Source organism: Anastrepha obliqua, unplaced genomic scaffold, assembly GCF_027943255.1.
Source record: "Anastrepha obliqua isolate idAnaObli1 unplaced genomic scaffold, idAnaObli1_1.0 ptg000009l, whole genome shotgun sequence".
In the NCBI taxonomy this organism is placed as follows: Eukaryota; Metazoa; Arthropoda; class Insecta; order Diptera; family Tephritidae; genus Anastrepha; species Anastrepha obliqua.
Genome location: NW_026562178.1, coordinates 4,523,453 through 4,544,693, shown reverse-complemented (window position 1 = coordinate 4,544,693; position 21,241 = coordinate 4,523,453). Strand labels below are relative to the sequence as shown.

Genomic DNA, 21,241 nt, shown 5'->3' with positions numbered 1-21,241 from the left:
GTCTAATTTATTATTTATTGCAGATATGCGATAATAAAATGAGAATTCGTTACGTGAATGCGCAGTATCCTGGCAGCAACCACGATGCTCGTATTTGGAACGTAAGCAGCGCGCGAAATTTTTTGAAAATAAACACCTAAACGGCGAACGAAACACTTGGCTTTTGGGTATGTGCATACACATATAGACCGTTTGAATAATTTTTTGCTGAAATGATTTTATTTATTTCACAGGAGACGCTGGATATGCTCTAGAGCCATGGTTAATGACACCTTTTCGTTCACCTACAACAGGAAGCGCCGAAAAAAACTACAATAAAATACATGCAAAAGCAAGAAATACTATAGAAAGGACCATAGGTGTATTTAAGAACCGATTCAGATGCCTTCTGGGTGCTCGTGAGCTTTATTATGAACCCATGAAGGTTTGCCAAATAGTGAACGTTGCCGCAGCATTGCACAATATTTGTATCCATTATCGCGGGGTTGATGATTTTTCAGAAAATGTTGAAGAAAACCATTTTAATCAAACGTATGAACCTTCTCCTTCAACATATACTGATGCAGCTATTCGGATAAGGGAATCTATATCTTCAACATTAACACGACTATAATATTCAATTAAAAAATAGCAAGACTTATATGTTTTATGTATGTCTGTTCTTTTTTGTTTTCCGCTAGCTTCCTTTTCATATACGCCTTCCAGTCTACCCATACCTAGTAAATACGATATATAAGTATACATATATACACACAAGTAAGGCACAGTAAACATTTGTAGTTTTCAATAAAATATGTGTATTAATTTTTTTTTTTTGACAACGCTTCGAGACTCTTATTTTCTACTTCTAACGTTTGTTGTTTTATTTGATTTTTGGCCGCATTCCAGCACTCCATGTTTCTATGGTGCCTACGCGTTTCTTCCAGGTCGGCTGCTTTTAGGTCGCCAGTTTCCAGTGCTGAACACATTCGCTGCATAGTCGAAGCGAGATTGCTGCAGACTCTTTGCTTGGAAGTCCTTTTGAAGTGCTAGCTGCACTTTAATAAGATCTGCAGTATTTGTATCGACTCGCTTTTGGACAGTTGGGGCACGTCTGGTGAAAGAAGGACTGCAGTTATCCGACAGCATGGATACGTCCGGATCGGGTCCACTATTCTCTGCTTCGACAGTAGCAGGTAGTGCCACACTTACTGTGCCTGTGATATCGTGCAAGCTGGTCTCTAAAGCGGTCAGACTGATGACTTCTTCTTCCATCTCATTAAGGTGGTGCTGCTTATATCGGCCACCGATTGTTTGCTCCCTCTTGTTTTCGGACAATTTTCGCTTTATATAAGCCTTCCAATCTAACCACACCTGAAATAAAAATATGTTGTGCAAACGGTTAATGTAGTTATATACAGCCCTTTATTACCTTTTTCCAGCTTGATATATCTTTGGTTGGTGGGCCTATACCGTTAAGCTCCTTCGCAACATTTTTCCAAAACTCGGCTACCTCTTCCTTCGAGCATTTGGAGAACCCCTGAGCAATTTCTAGCTTCTCCTTTATTAGCTCCAACAAACTGGCATACTGCTGACGTGTTGTTACAACTTTGTACCTGTAAAAATCAAATAAAAGTAAATATACTTAAAAAATTCCTTTTTGTTTATAGTTTCGTAAATATAGGACTTACATTTTGCAGCTTTCTTATTTGTTTCCTTTTAAATTTTCTTTTTTTACTCCTTCTAATTTTTGTCTGTTAGTCTAACGTTGTCGTAGAAAAATTGTACGAAACTGTAAGATTTGACGTTACGAGTGTATTCAGTGAATGCTACTCTACGAATTTCGAATGTGCGTTCGGAGCTATTCGAATTGTATGATTACAATTTCTTAGTTTCTACGAAAAACAGTCTACGACGGATTCTATGATAGGGCTGAATATTTTAAAAGAAAACTTACAAGTACGCAAAAGCTGTGTGTTCGAAATAACTTTTATTTTCAACAAGATATTAATTCCAAGCATATTACCTCCGATGTTCGTATATCGATCATACATTATGTGCCTCACATTCTTCCAACACCATCATAGTCTCCTGACTTGAATCCCATCGAACATTTGTGGGATGAACCCGGTAGCTGTGTCGCTAAATTATCATAACTAGCAAAACCCAACTAAAGGAGGTACTTCAACAGGAACAGGGAAATTTAAGTCCAAATGTGATTAAAAACCTAGTTAACTCTATGCCTAATAGACTTAATGAAGTCATCGGGCAAAACGAAAAGATATTTTATTTATGAAATTGAGTTGTGTGAAAAATTTTGTCCCTTAAAAATATGAAGAATTTTACATTTTTTAATAATTTTTCATTCATGGAGTAAAGTTTTGTTAAGTTTATATTATGTTTAAGTAAACAATAAGTTTGTGTATCTTTCTTAGAATAACATTTTCAATCACATCAACTTTTTTCAAGATACAGCCTATCGAATGATAAATTAGTAGTTGTGTGAATAATTTTGTCCGTGTGTCTATGTGGACCACATACAAATACATACGTACGTACATACAAGTATGTATTGCTAACTTCGCAATATAGAATTGTCGCGAATTTGGCGAATGGTGATATTTTTGTTGTGGCGAGTTGGTGCCGGTGTATATATATACATATATGTTAAAAAAAAAGTGTGAGAAACACAAGGTGGAAATGGCTAACAGTGACTTGACAGTTGATTTAATAATACGATTAATCGCTAACGCTAATATAGGCCTTAGGCAGGAAACAGGCAGATTATGGTCTCATGTCGAGATTTCACAAGAGACAAGATTTGATCTAGAAGCAACACCGAAAATACTCGCCGATATGTTTACCGGCAATAATAAAATAATAAAAATCATTTGGAACCAAAATTTCCACACGACCCAAAGATAAAAAAATTATTTTGAGCCAAAAGTTTTGAAGTTACCAAAAATAAAAAATCCTTTGGAACCAAAAGCTTAAAAGGTACCCGCCGATATATTTACCGGCAATAATAAAACAATAAAAATTCTTACGAAGCATAAGTTTCCAAGCTAAGCAAAAATAAAAACACTATTTGGAACCAAAAGTTCCCCAGGTACCCGTTGATATGTTTACCGGCAATAATAAAATAATAAAAATCTTTCGGAACCACAAATTTCCAAGGTACCTAAGCATAAAAAATTCTTTGGGACCAAAAGTTTCCAAGGTACCCGCCGATATGTTTAGCGGCAATAATATAAATCCTTAGGAACCAAAAGCTTCCAAGGTACCCAAAAATAACGAATCCTTTGGAATCAAAAGTTTCCAAGGTACCTGCTGATATGTTTACCGGCAATAATAAAATAATAATAATCCTTTGGAACCAAAAGTTTCCAAGGTACCCACTGATATATTTACCAGCAAAAATATATATATATATATATTTTCCCGTGGTTCCTAGGTGGAACAAAGGGCCTCTAGCAATAATAAAAGACTAAAAATCTTTTCGAACCACAAACATAACCAAAGGCTTTCAAGGTACACGGCGATATGTTTACCGGCAATAATAAAAAATATAAATCTTTAAAAACCAAAAGCTTCCAAGGTACCCAAAAATAAAAAAATCCTTTGAAACCAAAAGTGTCCAGGGTGCTAGCCGATTTGTTTACCGGCAATAATCTATATATTTAAAAGAAGGTCTCGTGTTAACTCAAGAGCGGCTGGACCGATTTGACTGAAAATTGACTCAGAGACTTAATGGGCATTTCTTAATTTAAGTTTCTTCAAAAAATGATATAATTGTACTTTATATAAAACTAGCTGACCCGGCGAAATTTGTTCCGCCTTTGAGCAAAATTAATTTTTTTATTAGGAAATGTAAATTAAAAAACTCAAGTATTTTAATGATTCTTTATTGCCCATGTATTCTGGTGCATAGGTTGTACTCTCCAGTTAAGTATGATACCTTCTGATACAAGACATTTTTTGTTTTATTATCAGACGCAAGAGCAAATAACGCTGATGGTCTTTCGACCCTCACATGGATTTTTCAGATTCGGACCGCAAACTTTCAAGGATTCGCCTTGTGATTTGTTAATGGCCATGGCGAATGCAAGATGGATCTGAAATTGAAGTCTTTTAAACTCAAACGGCATATAGGTTGGGATCATTGTGATCCTCGGAATGAGAACTTCCTCACCTTAGAATTTTTCTTTCAGTATCGTCGCGTATGTCACATTGTTCACCCATTACTTACAACCAAACATGTACCGTTGCACAGTTTTGATTCGTTTATGTTTCGAAGCATGATTACTACGGAGCCAACCTTTAGGCGTACATTGTGCGGGTGTAAATGAGGCACATCCAAGGAGTTTTAAAATTTAATTGGATAGTTGGTGGCTTCATCTTCATTTGTTACATAGTCAATAGATTTGTTTAAGTCATCTACATATTTATTCTTATCCGCTAAAATTGCTCGCTCACTCCACCATTCATTAGTTTTGTAGTTATTAATGATGTTTGTGAATACTTTGTTGATAAGTTCGTCTTTCGATGAGACAAAGTTACAAAAATTCTGAGGAAATGAAATCAATCCGTTTGGTTCGACGACATTTCGAGCCATGGTCGAGCCATTACTGATAGTCAGAAACTGCTCAGAGAAATCTTCAGCAGATGTATCATAAAGTGATGTACCTCTCATGTTTGTTTTCAGCTAAAGTTTCTTCACATAGCGCCATAGATTCGATGATTTGAGCGATTATTTCGTCGGCAGCCGTTGATCTTGGAATTACTGGCAGTGTTTAGCGGCAATCGACAGATAGTAAAATCACTGAGTCTCCAGAACATCTCGAGTCATTGCGAATATCTTTCAATATTCGGTTAAGTGCTTCTAATATACATTTATGCACCATTGCGCATTCGTCCCGGATGATGATTTTCGATGCTGATAACACTTTGACTATTGCGGAGTTTTTTGCAATATTACAAGTTGGTTCTTCAATAGTTTGAAGATTTACCGGCAATTTTAATTCTGGATGAGTCGTGGCTGTTATTCCAGAAGGGGCAACTGCATCCGAAATATTGGATCTCGCTCGAGCAATGGCTACAACTACTAACATGAGGAATGGCTTACCAGTTCCACCAGGAGGCATCCAGGATATATAAACCACCATTTCCACCATCAACCATTTCCACCATCCACCATTCTACCTTCATTATTGTATAATAAACTTCCTTTGGTTGGGAATTCAACAGGGGTAGATTCGTTTGAACTACTAAATCTAGCTCCTGGTGATCATATTGGCGTTCCCGTTGCAATTCTCGATTTGGCGCTAGTATTCCTAACTGACTAAGAAACTACCGGTCATGAGGCAACACATGTCTTCGATCAAGAGTTAAGCCTGCCGCTCATCGCCCAACGTCCCAATTCGTCTAGGTAACCCTATGGAGCGGAACTCTTCGTGAGTACTCGTCTTAACCTAGAGGACTCATAGCAGTCGTCTACGCTCTCGCAGAAGCTTCTCCAAGAATCCTTCTTAGCAGGGTTTTCCTCACTACCATCATAAAAACTGCAGAGATTGCGGACGCTACCCTCTTCCATTCCTTCCTAGAGATAGTCCCGTCTTCTCTACCGCTTCTCATCACTCCGTGAATGATAGAGCCTGCCTGCTTAGCGACTCCGCTAAACGATTTTGGCGGGCCACCACCAATCCCAGGCCTCTTTTCTTGGAAGATATTCTCCTCCTGGGAGCGTTGCCTTTTTACTCCCGAGTCCAATTGGGGCGAATTCGCTTTCACTCCCTTTCCTCTGCCCTCCTCTGCTCCCCTGATAACCTCCCTGGCCCACTCGAGCGTCTGGGGATGCTTCTCAGATAACTGAGAGTCATTCTGGCAACCGTAGCGCTCCAGGATCTTGGTAGCCATACGAAGATCAGAGAAGGACCGTTTGCTCTGCCCTGCCTGCCGTTTGAGCCTAGTGGAGGGTATTCGAAGAGATACCACCGAAGTGCCCGGAAAACTAGGGGAAAGCCCTCTGTTGGTGCTGGCTTCCCCTTCCAACGCCACTACTCTAGGAATCGCAGACGGTTCCATCTGTGATCCGCTACCTATAAAAGTTGGATTCCCACCTGAGACCCCCGGATCAATGCTGAAAGTCGGTTCCGATTTTCCCTCGGTGTTTCCCTTGGTCACTGCCTTACGCGTCGGTTCCGACGCATTACCCCCACTAGCTGGTATATATTCTCATAGACTTAAAATTGAAAGAACTGTGCGTCTCCCTAATGCTTGCATTGTCTTTCAGGCGGAAGTACTGGCATTTGGGGAAGCTTATAGGCTACTAATCGCAGATCCGGGCAATATCGATATTCTTTCAGGTAGCCAAGCTGCAATCCAGGTACTGGGTTCAGTTACAATAACCTCTAAATTAGTGGAGCAAAGTAGGAATAGCCTCACCACCTTGAGCGAGAACCATAAAGTTACCTTAATCTGGGTCCCGGCACATCGGAGCATCGAAGGTAATGAAAAAGCGGACGAACTGGCAAGACGGGGATCTGCCATGAATATCGCCCTTGCAGAATCGGTATTAGTGGTGTGAATCAAGAGTGCAATTGCCCTAAGATACCTCCGAATCGCAGATTGTAGATGGAGAGACCAGACAAAATGCAAAATTAGCAGAACGTTATGGCCCACCTACAATCAGAAGTAATCGTCAACATTGATCAACATGAAACGACGGGACGCCTGGAGACTAACGGCAGTCATAACTGGCTTTCTTTCTGTGGGAGAACAAGCAGCCAAAATGGGCAGCCCTCACAACACATACTGTCACAGTTGTAAACAACCGGAGAAAAAGGAAACAATCTTTCATTTTCTCTGCGAATGTCCTGCCCTATGGAAGGACAGAATGTCAACCCTGGGCCAACCGCTGTTCGAGAGCCTGGAACAGCTGTCTGGCTTAGATGTCAACAACCTGATAAGGTTCCTGAACCGCACAGACTGGATAAAGTCATGCTGTAAATAACTGGTAAACAAGTTGGTAACGAGGATGTGGCATGAAAAAGGTGCGAAAGAGCTAGTTGGATTCTGGAAGAATCACCACTTGTTGCCGTACGCATATTTTAAATTTTGCCGTTTCGAAATCAGATGTTTTGCAATAAATTGAATTTTAAATAAAGACCACCGTAAATAAATTTAATAAGACTGAAATATTTATTGGAAAAACAAAGCTTTTAAGTGTTATGGATTCTTCGTTGGTATTTTCTATAATGTTGGTGGAGGCGGAAGGTGAAAGAAGTAGATCGAATATGAAAATTTAACGAAAAATATTAAGGGACGCAAGTAATCCGCTCGATGTCGAGGACACAATGTAAGTATAGGAATAACTTCATAGGTTAACTTTATTTTATGAAACAAATTTACTAAAAATTAGCGTTTGAATAAGGCGGCGTTTTTGTACGTCTTAAGTGCCCTAGATGGAAATGCACGCTCAACGAGATCGTGCTCCCTCTCTTCGCTCCAGCGTTTGTCTTCCGTATTACGTTTTTTTTGCGGAGGGTGGGTACCAGCATGGAGTGGGAAAGGATTTTGACATTCCCATGGCTCAATCCACATTTTGTGGCGTATTAGAAGACGTGTTATACACTCTTCAATATCTCCTATGTCCTCAGTGGGGGAATCTTGATTTAAGCAACGAAAAACAAAGACAAGCAAAGATGGACTTTTATCAAAAATATGGATTTCCTGGTGCGATTTTATGTGTAGACGGAACACACATTAAAATTGTTGCGCCAGCTAAGACAAATTCCTGTATTTTAATCGTAAAGGGTAGTATAGCATCAATGCTGATTGTAAGTCTTGCAAAAACTGATATTTCAAATATCTGTCTAATTTATTATTTATTGCAGATATGCGATAATAAAATGAGAATTCGTTACGTGAATGCGCAGTATCCTGGCAGCAACCACGATGCTCGTATTTGGAACGTAAGCAGCGCGCGAAATTTTTTGAAAATAAACACCTAAACGGCGAACGAAACACTTGGCTTTTGGGTATGTGCATACACATATAGACCGTTTGAATAATTTTTTGCTGAAATGATTTTATTTATTTCACAGGAGACGCTGGATATGCTCTAGAGCCATGGTTAATGACACCTTTTCGTTCACCTACAACAGGAAGCGCCGAAAAAAACTACAATAAAATACATGCAAAAGCAAGAAATACTATAGAAAGGACCATAGGTGTATTTAAGAACCGATTCAGATGCCTTCTGGGTGCTCGTGAGCTTTATTATGAACCCATGAAGGTTTGCCAAATAGTGAACGTTGCCGCAGCATTGCACAATATTTGTATCCATTATCGCGGGGTTGATGATTTTTCAGAAAATGTTGAAGAAAACCATTTTAATCAAACGTATGAACCTTCTCCTTCAACATATACTGATGCAGCTGTTCGGATAAGGGAATCTATATCTTCAACATTAACACGACTATAATATTCAATTAAAAAATAGCAAGACTTATATGTTTTATGTATTATATGTATGTCTGTTCTTTTTTGTTTTCCGCTAGCTTCCTTTTCATATACGCCTTCCAGTCTAGCCATACCTAGTAAATACGATATATAAGTATACATATATACACACAAGTAAGGCACAGTAAACATTTGTAGTTTTCAATAAAATATGTGTATTAATTTTTTTTTTTTTGACAACGCTTCGAGACTCTTATTTTCTACTTCTAACGTTTGTTGTTTTATTTGATTTTTGGCCGCATTCCAGCACTCCATGTTTCTATGGTGCCTACGCGTTTCTTCCAGGTCGGCTGCTTTTAGGTCGCCAGTTTCCAGTGCTGAACACATTCGCTGCATAGTCGAAGCGAGATTGCTGCAGACTCTTTGCTTGGAAGTCCTTTTGAAGTGCTAGCTGCTCTTTAATAAGATCTGCAGTACTTGTATCGACTCGCTTTTGGACAGTTGGGGCACGTCTGGTGAAAGAAGGACTGCAGTTATCCGACAGCATGGATACGTCCGGATCGGGTCCACTATTCTCTGCTTCGACAGTAGCAGGTAGTGCCACACTTACTGTGCCTGTGATATCGTGCAAGCTGGTCTCTAAAGCGGTCAGACTGATGACTTCTTCTTCCATCTCATTAAGGTGGTGCTGCTTATATCGGCCACCGATTGTTTGCTCCCTCTTGTTTTCGGACAATTTTCGCTTTATATAAGCCTTCCAATCTAACCACACCTGAAATAAAAATATGTTGTGCAAACGGTTAATGTAGTTATATACAGCCCTTTATTACCTTTTTCCAGCTTGATATATCTTTGGTTGGTGGGCCTATACCGTTAAGCTCCTTCGCAACATTTTTCCAAAACTCGGCTACCTCTTCCTTCGAGCATTTGGAGAACCCCTGAGCAATTTCTAGCTTCTCCTTTATTAGCTCCAACAAACTGGCATACTGCTGACGTGTTGTTACAACTTTGTACCTGTAAAAATCAAATAAAAGTAAATATACTTAAAAAATTCCTTTTTGTTTATAGTTTCGTAAATATAGGACTTACATTTTGCAGCTTTCTTATTTGTTTCCTTTTAAATTTTCTTTTTTTACTCCTTCTAATTTTTGTCTGTTAGTCTAACGTTGTCGTAGAAAAATTGTACGAAACTGTAAGATTTGACGTTACGAGTGTATTCAGTGAATGCTACTCTACGAATTTCGAATGTGCGTTCGGAGCTATTCGAATTGTATGATTACAATTTCTTAGTTTCTACGAAAAACAGTCTACGACGGATTCTATGATAGGGCTGAATATTTTAAAAGAAAACTTACAAGTACGCAAAAGCTGTGTGTTCGAAATAACTTTTATTTTCAACAAGATATTAATTCCAAGCATATTACCTCCGATGTTCGTATATCGATCATACATTATGTGCCTCACATTCTTCCAACACCATCATAGTCTCCTGACTTGAATCCCATCGAACATTTGTGGGATGAACCCGGTAGCTGTGTCGCTAAATTATCATAACTAGCAAAACCCAACTAAAGGAGGTACTTCAACAGGAACAGGGAAATTTAAGTCCAAATGTGATTAAAAACCTAGTTAACTCTATGCCTAATAGACTTAATGAAGTCATCGGGCAAAACGAAAAGATATTTTATTTATGAAATTGAGTTGTGTGAAAAATTTTGTCCCTTAAAAATATGAAGAATTTTACATTTTTTAATAATTTTTCATTCATGGAGTAAAGTTTTGTTAAGTTTATATTATGTTTAAGTAAACAATAAGTTTGTGTATCTTTCTTAGAATAACATTTTCAATCACATCAACTTTTTTCAAGATACAGCCTATCGAATGATAAATTAGTAGTTGTGTGAATAATTTTGTCCGTGTGTCTATGTGGACCACATACAAATACATACGTACGTACATACAAGTATGTATTGCTAACTTCGCAATATAGAATTGTCGCGAATTTGGCGAATGGTGATATTTTTGTTGTGGCGAGTTGGTGCCGGTGTATATATATACATATATGTTAAAAAAAAAGTGTGAGAAACACAAGGTGGAAATGGCTAACAGTGACTTGACAGTTGATTTAATAATACGATTAATCGCTAACGCTAATATAGGCCTTAGGCAGGAAACAGGCAGATTATGGTCTCATGTCGAGATTTCACAAGAGACAAGATTTGATCTAGAAGCAACACCGAAAATACTCGCCGATATGTTTACCGGCAATAATAAAATAATAAAAATCATTTGGAACCAAAATTTCCACACGACCCAAAGATAAAAAAATTATTTTGAGCCAAAAGTTTTGAAGTTACCAAAAATAAAAAATCCTTTGGAACCAAAAGCTTAAAAGGTACCCGCCGATATATTTACCGGCAATAATAAAACAATAAAAATTCTTACGAAGCATAAGTTTCCAAGCTAAGCAAAAATAAAAACACTATTTGGAACCAAAAGTTCCCCAGGTACCCGTTGATATGTTTACCGGCAATAATAAAATAATAAAAATCTTTCGGAACCACAAATTTCCAAGGTACCTAAGCATAAAAAATTCTTTGGGACCAAAAGTTTCCAAGGTACCCGCCGATATGTTTAGCGGCAATAATATAAATCCTTAGGAACCAAAAGCTTCCAAGGTACCCAAAAATAACGAATCCTTTGGAATCAAAAGTTTCCAAGGTACCTGCTGATATGTTTACCGGCAATAATAAAATAATAATAATCCTTTGGAACCAAAAGTTTCCAAGGTACCCACTGATATATTTACCAGCAAAAATATATATATATATATATTTTCCCGTGGTTCCTAGGTGGAACAAAGGGCCTCTAGCAATAATAAAAGACTAAAAATCTTTTCGAACCACAAACATAACCAAAGGCTTTCAAGGTACACGGCGATATGTTTACCGGCAATAATAAAAAATATAAATCTTTAAAAACCAAAAGCTTCCAAGGTACCCAAAAATAAAAAAATCCTTTGAAACCAAAAGTGTCCAGGGTGCTAGCCGATTTGTTTACCGGCAATAATCTATATATTTAAAAGAAGGTCTCGTGTTAACTCAAGAGCGGCTGGACCGATTTGACTGAAAATTGACTCAGAGACTTAATGGGCATTTCTTAATTTAAGTTTCTTCAAAAAATGATATAATTGTACTTTATATAAAACTAGCTGACCCGGCGAAATTTGTTCCGCCTTTGAGCAAAATTAATTTTTTTATTAGGAAATGTAAATTAAAAAACTCAAGTATTTTAATGATTCTTTATTGCCCATGTATTCTGGTGCATAGGTTGTACTCTCCAGTTAAGTATGATACCTTCTGATACAAGACATTTTTTGTTTTATTATCAGACGCAAGAGCAAATAACGCAGATGGTCTTTCGACCCTCACATGTCACATGGGAAAAACATGGATTTTTCAGATTCGGACCGCAAACTTTCAAGGATTCGCCTTGTGATTTGTTAATGGCCATGGCGAATGCAAGATGGATCTGAAATTGAAGTCTTTTAAACTCAAACGGCATATAGGTTGGGATCATTGTGATCCTCGGAATGAGAACTTCCTCACCTTAGAATTTTTCTTTCAGTATCGTCGCGTATGTCACATTGTTCACCCATTACTTACAACCAAACATGTACCGTTGCACAGTTTTGATTCGTTTATGTTTCGAAGCATGATTACTACGGAGCCAACCTTTAGGCGTACATTGTGCGGGTGTAAATGAGGCACATCCAAGGAGTTTTAAAATTTAATTGGATAGTTGGTGGCTTCATCTTCATTTGTTACATAGTCAATAGATTTGTTTAAGTCATCTACATATTTATTCTTATCCGCTAAAATTGCTCGCTCACTCCACCATTCATTAGTTTTGTAGTTATTAATGATGTTTGTGAATACTTTGTTGATAAGTTCGTCTTTCGATGAGACAAAGTTACAAAAATTCTGAGGAAATGAAATCAATCCGTTTGGTTCGACGACATTTCGAGCCATGGTCGAGCCATTACTGATAGTCAGAAACTGCTCAGAGAAATCTTCAGCAGATGTATCATAAAGTAATGTACCTCTCATGTTTGTTTTCAGCTAAAGTTTCTTCACATAGCGCCATAGATTCGATGATTTGAGCGATTATTTCGTCGGCAGCCGTTGATCTTGGAATTACTGGCAGTGTTTAGCGGCAATCGACAGATAGTAAAATCACTGAGTCTCCAGAACATCTCGAGTCATTGCGAATATCTTTCAATATTCGGTTAAGTGCTTCTAATATACATTTATGCACCATTGCGCATTCGTCCCGGATGATGATTTTCGATGCTGATAACACTTTGACTATTGCGGAGTTTTTTGCAATATTACAAGTTGGTTCTTCAATAGTTTGAAGATTTACCGGCAATTTTAATTCTGGATGAGTCGTGGCTGTTATTCCAGAAGGGGCAACTGCATCCGAAATATTGGATCTCGCTCGAGCAATGGCTACAACTACTAACATGAGGAATGGCTTACCAGTTCCACCAGGAGGCATCCAGGATATATAAACCACCATTTCCACCATCAACCATTTCCACCATCCACCATTCTACCTTCATTATTGTATAATAAACTTCCTTTGGTTGGGAATTCAACAGGGGTAGATTCGTTTGAACTACTAAATCTAGCTCCTGGTGATCATATTGGCGTTCCCGTTGCAATTCTCGATTTGGCGCTAGTATTCCTAACTGACTAAGAAACTACCGGTCATGAGGCAACACATGTCTTCGATCAAGAGTTAAGCCTGCCGCTCATCGCCCAACGTCCCAATTCGTCTAGGTAACCCTATGGAGCGGAACTCTTCGTGAGTACTCGTCTTAACCTAGAGGACTCATAGCAGTCGTCTACGCTCTCGCAGAAGCTTCTCCAAGAATCCTTCTTAGCAGGGTTTTCCTCACTACCATCATAAAAACTGCAGAGATTGCGGACGCTACCCTCTTCCATTCCTTCCTAGAGATAGTCCCGTCTTCTCTACCGCTTCTCATCACTCCGTGAATGATAGAGCCTGCCTGCTTAGCGACTCCGCTAAACGATTTTGGCGGGCCACCACCAATCCCAGGCCTCTTTTCTTGGAAGATATTCTCCTCCTGGGAGCGTTGCCTTTTTACTCCCGAGTCCAATTGGGGCGAATTCGCTTTCACTCCCTTTCCTCTGCCCTCCTCTGCTCCCCTGATAACCTCCCTGGCCCACTCGAGCGTCTGGGGATGCTTCTCAGATAACTGAGAGTAATTCTGGCAACCGTAGCGCTCCAGGATCTTGGTAGCCATACGAAGATCAGAGAAGGACCGTTTGCTCTGCCCTGCCTGCCGTTTGAGCCTAGTGGAGGGTATTCGAAGAGATACCACCGAAGTGCCCGGAAAACTAGGGGAAAGCCCTCTGTTGGTGCTGGCTTCCCCTTCCAACGCCACTACTCTAGGAATCGCAGACGGTTCCATCTGTGATCCGCTACCTATAAAAGTTGGATTCCCACCTGAGACCCCCGGATCAATGCTGAAAGTCGGTTCCGATTTTCCCTCGGTGTTTCCCTTGGTCACTGCCTTACGCGTCGGTTCCGACGCATTACCCCCACTAGCTGGTATATATTCTCATAGACTTAAAATTGAAAGAACTGTGCGTCTCCCTAATGCTTGCATTGTCTTTCAGGCGGAAGTACTGGCATTTGGGGAAGCTTATAGGCTACTAATCGCAGATCCGGGCAATATCGATATTCTTTCAGGTAGCCAAGCTGCAATCCAGGTACTGGGTTCAGTTACAATAACCTCTAAATTAGTGGAGCAAAGTAGGAATAGCCTCACCACCTTGAGCGAGAACCATAAAGTTACCTTAATCTGGGTCCCGGCACATCGGAGCATCGAAGGTAATGAAAAAGCGGACGAACTGGCAAGACGGGGATCTGCCATGAATATCGCCCTTGCAGAATCGGTATTAGTGGTGTGAATCAAGAGTGCAATTGCCCTAAGATACCTCCGAATCGCAGATTGTAGATGGAGAGACCAGACAAAATGCAAAATTAGCAGAACGTTATGGCCCACCTACAATCAGAAGTAATCGTCAACATTGATCAACATGAAACGACGGGACGCCTGGAGACTAACGGCAGTCATAACTGGCTTTCTTTCTGTGGGAGAACAAGCAGCCAAAATGGGCAGCCCTCACAACACATACTGTCACAGTTGTAAACAACCGGAGAAAAAGGAAACAATCTTTCATTTTCTCTGCGAATGTCCTGCCCTATGGAAGGACAGAATGTCAACCCTGGGCCAACCGCTGTTCGAGAGCCTGGAACAGCTGTCTGGCTTAGATGTCAACAACCTGATAAGGTTCCTGAACCGCACAGACTGGATAAAGTCATGCTGTAAATAACTGGTAAACAAGTTGGTAACGAGGATGTGGCATGAAAAAGGTGCGAAAGAGCTAGTTGGATTCTGGAAGAATCACCACTTGTTGCCGTACGCATATTTTAAATTTTGCCGTTTCGAAATCAGATGTTTTGCAATAAATTGAATTTTAAATAAAGACCACCGTAAATAAATTTAATAAGACTGAAATATTTATTGGAAAAACAAAGCTTTTAAGTGTTATGGATTCTTCGTTGGTATTTTCTATAATGTTGGTGGAGGCGGAAGGTGAAAGAAGTAGATCGAATATGAAAATTTAACGAAAAATATTAAGGGACGCAAGTAATCCGCTCGATGTCGAGGACACAATGTAAGTATAGGAATAACTTCATAGGTTAACTTTATTTTATGAAACAAATTTACTAAAAATTACCGTTTGAATAAGGCGGCGTTTTTGTACGTCTTAAGTGCCCTAGATGGAAATGCACGCTCAACGAGATCGTGCTCCCTCTCTTCGCTCCAGCGTTTGTCTTCCGTATTACGTTTTTTTGCGGAGGGTGGGTACCAGCATGGAGTGGGAAAGGATTTTGACATTCCCATGGCTCAATCCACATTTTGTGGCGTATTAGAAGACGTGTTATACACTCTTCAATATCTCCTATGTCCTCAGTGGGGGAATCTTGATTTAAGCAACGAAAAACAAAGACAAGCAAAGATGGACTTTTATCAAAAATATGGATTTCCTGGTGCGATTTTATGTGTAGACGGAACACACATTAAAATTGTTGCGCCAGCTAAGACAAATTCCTGTATTTTAATCGTAAAGGGTAGTATAGCATCAATGCTGATTGTAAGTCTTGCAAAAACTGATATTTCAAATATCTGTCTAATTTATTATTTATTGCAGATATGCGATAATAAAATGAGAATTCGTTACGTGAATGCGCAGTATCCTGGCAGCAACCACGATGCTCGTATTTGGAACGTAAGCAGCGCGCGAAATTTTTTGAAAATAAACACCTAAACGGCGAACGAAACACTTGGCTTTTGGGTATGTGCATACACATATAGACCGTTTGAATAATTTTTTGCTGAAATGATTTTATTTATTTCACAGGAGACGCTGGATATGCTCTAGAGCCATGGTTAATGACACCTTTTCGTTCACCTACAACAGGAAGCGCCGAAAAAAACTACAATAAAATACATGCAAAAGCAAGAAATACTATAGAAAGGACCATAGGTGTATTTAAGAACCGATTCAGATGCCTTCTGGGTGCTCGTGAGCTTTATTATGAACCCATGAAGGTTTGCCAAATAGTGAACGTTGCCGCAGCATTGCACAATATTTGTATCCATTATCGCGGGGTTGATGATTTTTCAGAAAATGTTGAAGAAAACCATTTTAATCAAACGTATGAACCTTCTCCTTCAACATATACTGATGCAGCTGTTCGGATAAGGGAATCTATATCTTCAACATTAACACGACTATAATATTCAATTAAAAAATAGCAAGACTTATATGTTTTATGTATTATATGTATGTCTGTTCTTTTTTGTTTTCCGCTAGCTTCCTTTTCATATACGCCTTCCAGTCTAGCCATACCTAGTAAATACGATATATAAGTATACATATATACACACAAGTAAGGCACAGTAAACATTTGTAGTTTTCAATAAAATATGTGTATTAATTTTTTTTTTTTTGACAACGCTTCGAGACTCTTATTTTCTACTTCTAACGTTTGTTGTTTTATTTGATTTTTGGCCGCATTCCAGCACTCCATGTTTCTATGGTGCCTACGCGTTTCTTCCAGGTCGGCTGCTTTTAGGTCGCCAGTTTCCAGTGCTGAACACATTCGCTGCATAGTCGAAGCGAGATTGCTGCAGACTCTTTGCTTGGAAGTCCTTTTGAAGTGCTAGCTGCTCTTTAATAAGATCTGCAGTACTTGTATCGACTCGCTTTTGGACAGTTGGGGCACGTCTGGTGAAAGAAGGACTGCAGTTATCCGACAGCATGGATACGTCCGGATCGGGTCCACTATTCTCTGCTTCGACAGTAGCAGGTAGTGCCACACTTACTGTGCCTGTGATATCGTGCAAGCTGGTCTCTAAAGCGGTCAGACTGATGACTTCTTCTTCCATCTCATTAAGGTGGTGCTGCTTATATCGGCCACCGATTGTTTGCTCCCTCTTGTTTTCGGACAATTTTCGCTTTATATAAGCCTTCCAATCTAACCACACCTGAAATAAAAATATGTTGTGCAAACGGTTAATGTAGTTATATACAGCCCTTTATTACCTTTTTCCAGCTTGATACATCTTTGGTTGGTGGGCCTATACCGTTAAGCTCCTTCGCAACATTTTTCCAAAACTCGGCTACCTCTTCCTTCGAGCATTTGGAGAACCCCTGAGCAATTTCTAGCTTCTCCTTTATTAGCTCCAACAAACTGGCATACTGCTGACGTGTTGTTACAACTTTGTACCTGTAAAAATCAAATAAAAGTAAATATACTTAAAAAATTCCTTTTTGTTTATAGTTTCGTAAATATAGGACTTACATTTTGCAGCTTTCTTATTTGTTTCCTTTTAAATTTTCTTTTTTTACTCCTTCTAATTTTTGTCTGTTAGTCTAACGTTGTCGTAGAAAAATTGTACGAAACTGTAAGATTTGACGTTACGAGTGTATTCAGTGAATGCTACTCTACGAATTTCGAATGTGCGTTCGGAGCTATTCGAATTGTATGATTACAATTTCTTAGTTTCTACGAAAAACAGTCTACGACGGATTCTATGATAGGGCTGAATATTTTAAAAGAAAACTTACAAGTACGCAAAAGCTGTGTGTTCGAAATAACTTTTATTTTCAACAAGATATTAATTCCAAGCATATTACCTCCGATGTTCGTATATCGATCATACATTATGTGCCTCACATTCTTCCAACACCATCATAGTCTCCTGACTTGAATCCCATCGAACATTTGTGGGATGAACCCGGTAGCTGTGTCGCTAAATTATCATAACTAGCAAAACCCAACTAAAGGAGGTACTTCAACAGGAACAGGGAAATTTAAGTCCAAATGTGACTAACAACCTAGTTAACTCTATGCCTAATAGACTTAATGAAGTCATCGGGCAAAACGAAAAGATATTTTATTTATGAAATTGAGTTGTGTGAAAAATTTTGTCCCTTAAAAATATGAAGAATTTTACATTTTTTAATAATTTTTCATTCATGGAGTAAAGTTTTGTTAAGTTTATATTATGTTTAAGTAAACAATAAGTTTGTGTATCTTTCTTAGAATAACATTTTCAATCACATCAACTTTTTTCAAGATACAGCCTATCGAATGATAAATTAGTAGTTGTGTGAATAATTTTGTCCGTGTGTCTATGTGGACCACATACAAATACATACGTACGTACATACAAGTATGTATTGCTAACTTCGCAATATAGAATTGTCGCGAATTTGGCGAATGGTGATATTTTTGTTGTGGCGAGTTGGTGCCGGTGTATATATATACATATATGTTAAAAAAAAAGTGTGAGAAACACAAGGTGGAAATGGCTAACAGTGACTTGACAGTTGATTTAATAATACGATTAATCGCTAACGCTAATATAGGCCTTAGGCAGGAAACAGGCAGATTATGGTCTCATGTCGAGATTTCACAAGAGACAAGATTTGATCTAGAAGCAACACCGAAAATACTCGCCGATATGTTTACCGGCAATAATAAAATAATAAAAATCATTTGGAACCAAAATTTCCACACGACCCAAAGATAAAAAAATTATTTTGAGCCAAAAGTTTTGAAGTTACCAAAAATAAAAAATCCTTTGGAACCAAAAGCTTAAAAGGTACCCGCCGATATATTTACCGGCAATAATAAAACAATAAAAATTCTTACGAAGCATAAGTTTCCAAGCTAAGCAAAAATAAAAACACTATTTGGAACCAAAAGTTCCCCAGGTACCCGTTGATATGTTTACCGGCAATAATAAAATAATAAAAATCTTTCGGAACCACAAATTTCCAAGGTACCTAAGCATAAAAAATTCTTTGGGACCAAAAGTTTCCAAGGTACCCGCCGATATGTTTAGCGGCAATAATATAAATCCTTAGGAACCAAAAGCTTCCAAGGTACCCAAAAATAACGAATCCTTTGGAATCAAAAGTTTCCAAGGTACCTGCTGATATGTTTACCGGCAATAATAAAATAATAATAATCCTTTGGAACCAAAAGTTTCCAAGGTACCCACTGATATATTTACCAGCAAAAATATATATATATATATATTTTCCCGTGGTTCCTAGGTGGAACAAAGGGCCTCTAGCAATAATAAAAGACTAAAAATCTTTTCGAACCACAAACATAACCAAAGGCTTTCAAGGTACACGGCGATATGTTTACCGGCAATAATAAAAAATATAAATCTTTAAAAACCAAAAGCTTCCAAGGTACCCAAAAATAAAAAAATCCTTTGAAACCAAAAGTGTCCAGGGTGCTAGCCGATTTGTTTACCGGCAATAATCTATATATTTAAAAGAAGGTCTCGTGTTAACTCAAGAGCGGCTGGACCGATTTGACTGAAAATTGACTCAGAGACTTAATGGGCATTTCTTAATTTAAGTTTCTTCAAAAAATGATATAATTGTACTTTATATAAAACTAGCTGACCCGGCGAAATTTGTTCCGCCTTTGAGCAAAATTAATTTTTTTATTAGGAAATGTAAATTAAAAAACTCAAGTATTTTAATGATTCTTTATTGCCCATGTATTCTGGTGCATAGGTTGTACTCTCCAGTTAAGTATGATACCTTCTGATACAAGACATTTTTTGTTTTATTATCAGACGCAAGAGCAAATAACGCAGATGGTCTTTCGACCCTCACATGTCACATGGGAAAAACATGGATTTTTCAGATTCGGACCGCAAACTTTCAAGGATTCGCCTTGTGATTTGTTAATGGCCATGGCGAATGCAAGATGGATCTGAAATTGAAGTCTTTTAAACTCAAACGGCATATAGGTTGGGATCATTGTGATCCTCGGAATGAGAACTTCCTCACCTTAGAATTTTTCTTTCAGTATCGTCGCGTATGTCACATTGTTCACCCATTACTTACAACCAAACATGTACCGTTGCACAGTTTTGATTCGTTTATGTTTCGAAGCATGATTACTACGGAGCCAACCTTTAGGCGTACATTGTGCGGGTGTAAATGAGGCACATCCAAGGAGTTTTAAAATTTAATTGGATAGTTGGTGGCTTCATCTTCATTTGTTACATAGTCAATAGATTTGTTTAAGTCATCTACATATTTATTCTTATCCGCTAAAATTGCTCGCTCACTCCACCATTCATTAGTTTTGTAGTTATTAATGATGTTTGTGAATACTTTGTTGATAAGTTCGTCTTTCGATGAGACAAAGTTACAAAAATTCTGAGGAAATGAAATCAATCCGTTTGGTTCGACGACATTTCGAGCCATGGTCGAGCCATTACTGATAGTCAGAAACTGCTCAGAGAAATCTTCAGCAGATGTATCATAAAGTAATGTACCTCTCATGTTTGTTTTCAGCTAAAGTTTCTTCACATAGCGCCATAGATTCGATGATTTGAGCGATTATTTCGTCGGCAGCCGTTGATCTTGGAATTACTGGCAGTGTTTAGCGGCAATCGACAGATAGTAAAATCACTGAGTCTCCAGAACATCTCGAGTCATTGCGAATATCTTTCAATATTCGGTTAAGTGCTTCTAATATACATTTATGCACCATTGCGCATTCGTCCCGGATGATGATTTTCGATGCTGATAACACTTTGACTATTGCGGAGTTTTTTGCAATATTACAAGTTGGTTCTTCAATAGTTTGAAGATTTACCGGCAATTTTAATTCTGGATGAGTCGTGGCTGTTATTCCAGAAGGGGCAACTGCATCCGAAATATTGGATCTCGCTCGAGCAATGGCTACAACTACTAACATGAGGAATGGCTTACCAGTTCCACCAGGAGGCATCCAGGATATATAAACCACCATTTCCACCATCAACCATTTCCACCATCCACCATTCTACCTTCATTATTGTATAATAAACTTCCTTTGGTTGGGAATTCAACAGGGGTAGATTCGTTTGAACTACTAAATCTAGCTCCTGGTGATCATATTGGCGTTCCCGTTGCAATTCTCGATTTGGCGCTAGTATTCCTAACTGACTAAGAAACTACCGGTCATGAGGCAACACATGTCTTCGATCAAGAGTTAAGCCTGCCGCTCATCGCCCAACGTCCCAATTCGTCTAGGTAACCCTATGGAGCGGAACTCTTCGTGAGTACTCGTCTTAACCTAGAGGACTCATAGCAGTCGTCTACGCTCTCGC

At 38.7% G+C, this 21,241-nt stretch overlaps 1 protein-coding gene and 2 pseudogenes across 1 annotated transcript; all 3 read right to left on the bottom strand.

The window, feature by feature from the left end:
• Window positions 1–800: 800 nt before the first annotated feature.
• On the bottom strand, window positions 801–5,187 carry LOC129251211 (uncharacterized; annotated as a pseudogene).
• Window positions 5,188–8,449: 3,262 nt separating this feature from the next.
• Window positions 8,450–13,066, bottom strand: LOC129251210 (uncharacterized; annotated as a pseudogene).
• Window positions 13,067–16,648: 3,582 nt separating this feature from the next.
• LOC129251209 (uncharacterized) lies at window positions 16,649–20,944 on the bottom strand. The gene is made up of 3 exons (XM_054890566.1): window positions 20,862–20,944; window positions 17,151–17,334; window positions 16,649–17,092 (listed from the first exon to the last, which is right to left on the bottom strand). The coding sequence occupies exons 1-3, from the start codon at window positions 20,942–20,944 to the stop codon at window positions 16,649–16,651; spliced, it is 711 nt and encodes a 236-aa protein (XP_054746541.1).
• Between the last annotated feature and the right edge of the window lie 297 nt (window positions 20,945–21,241).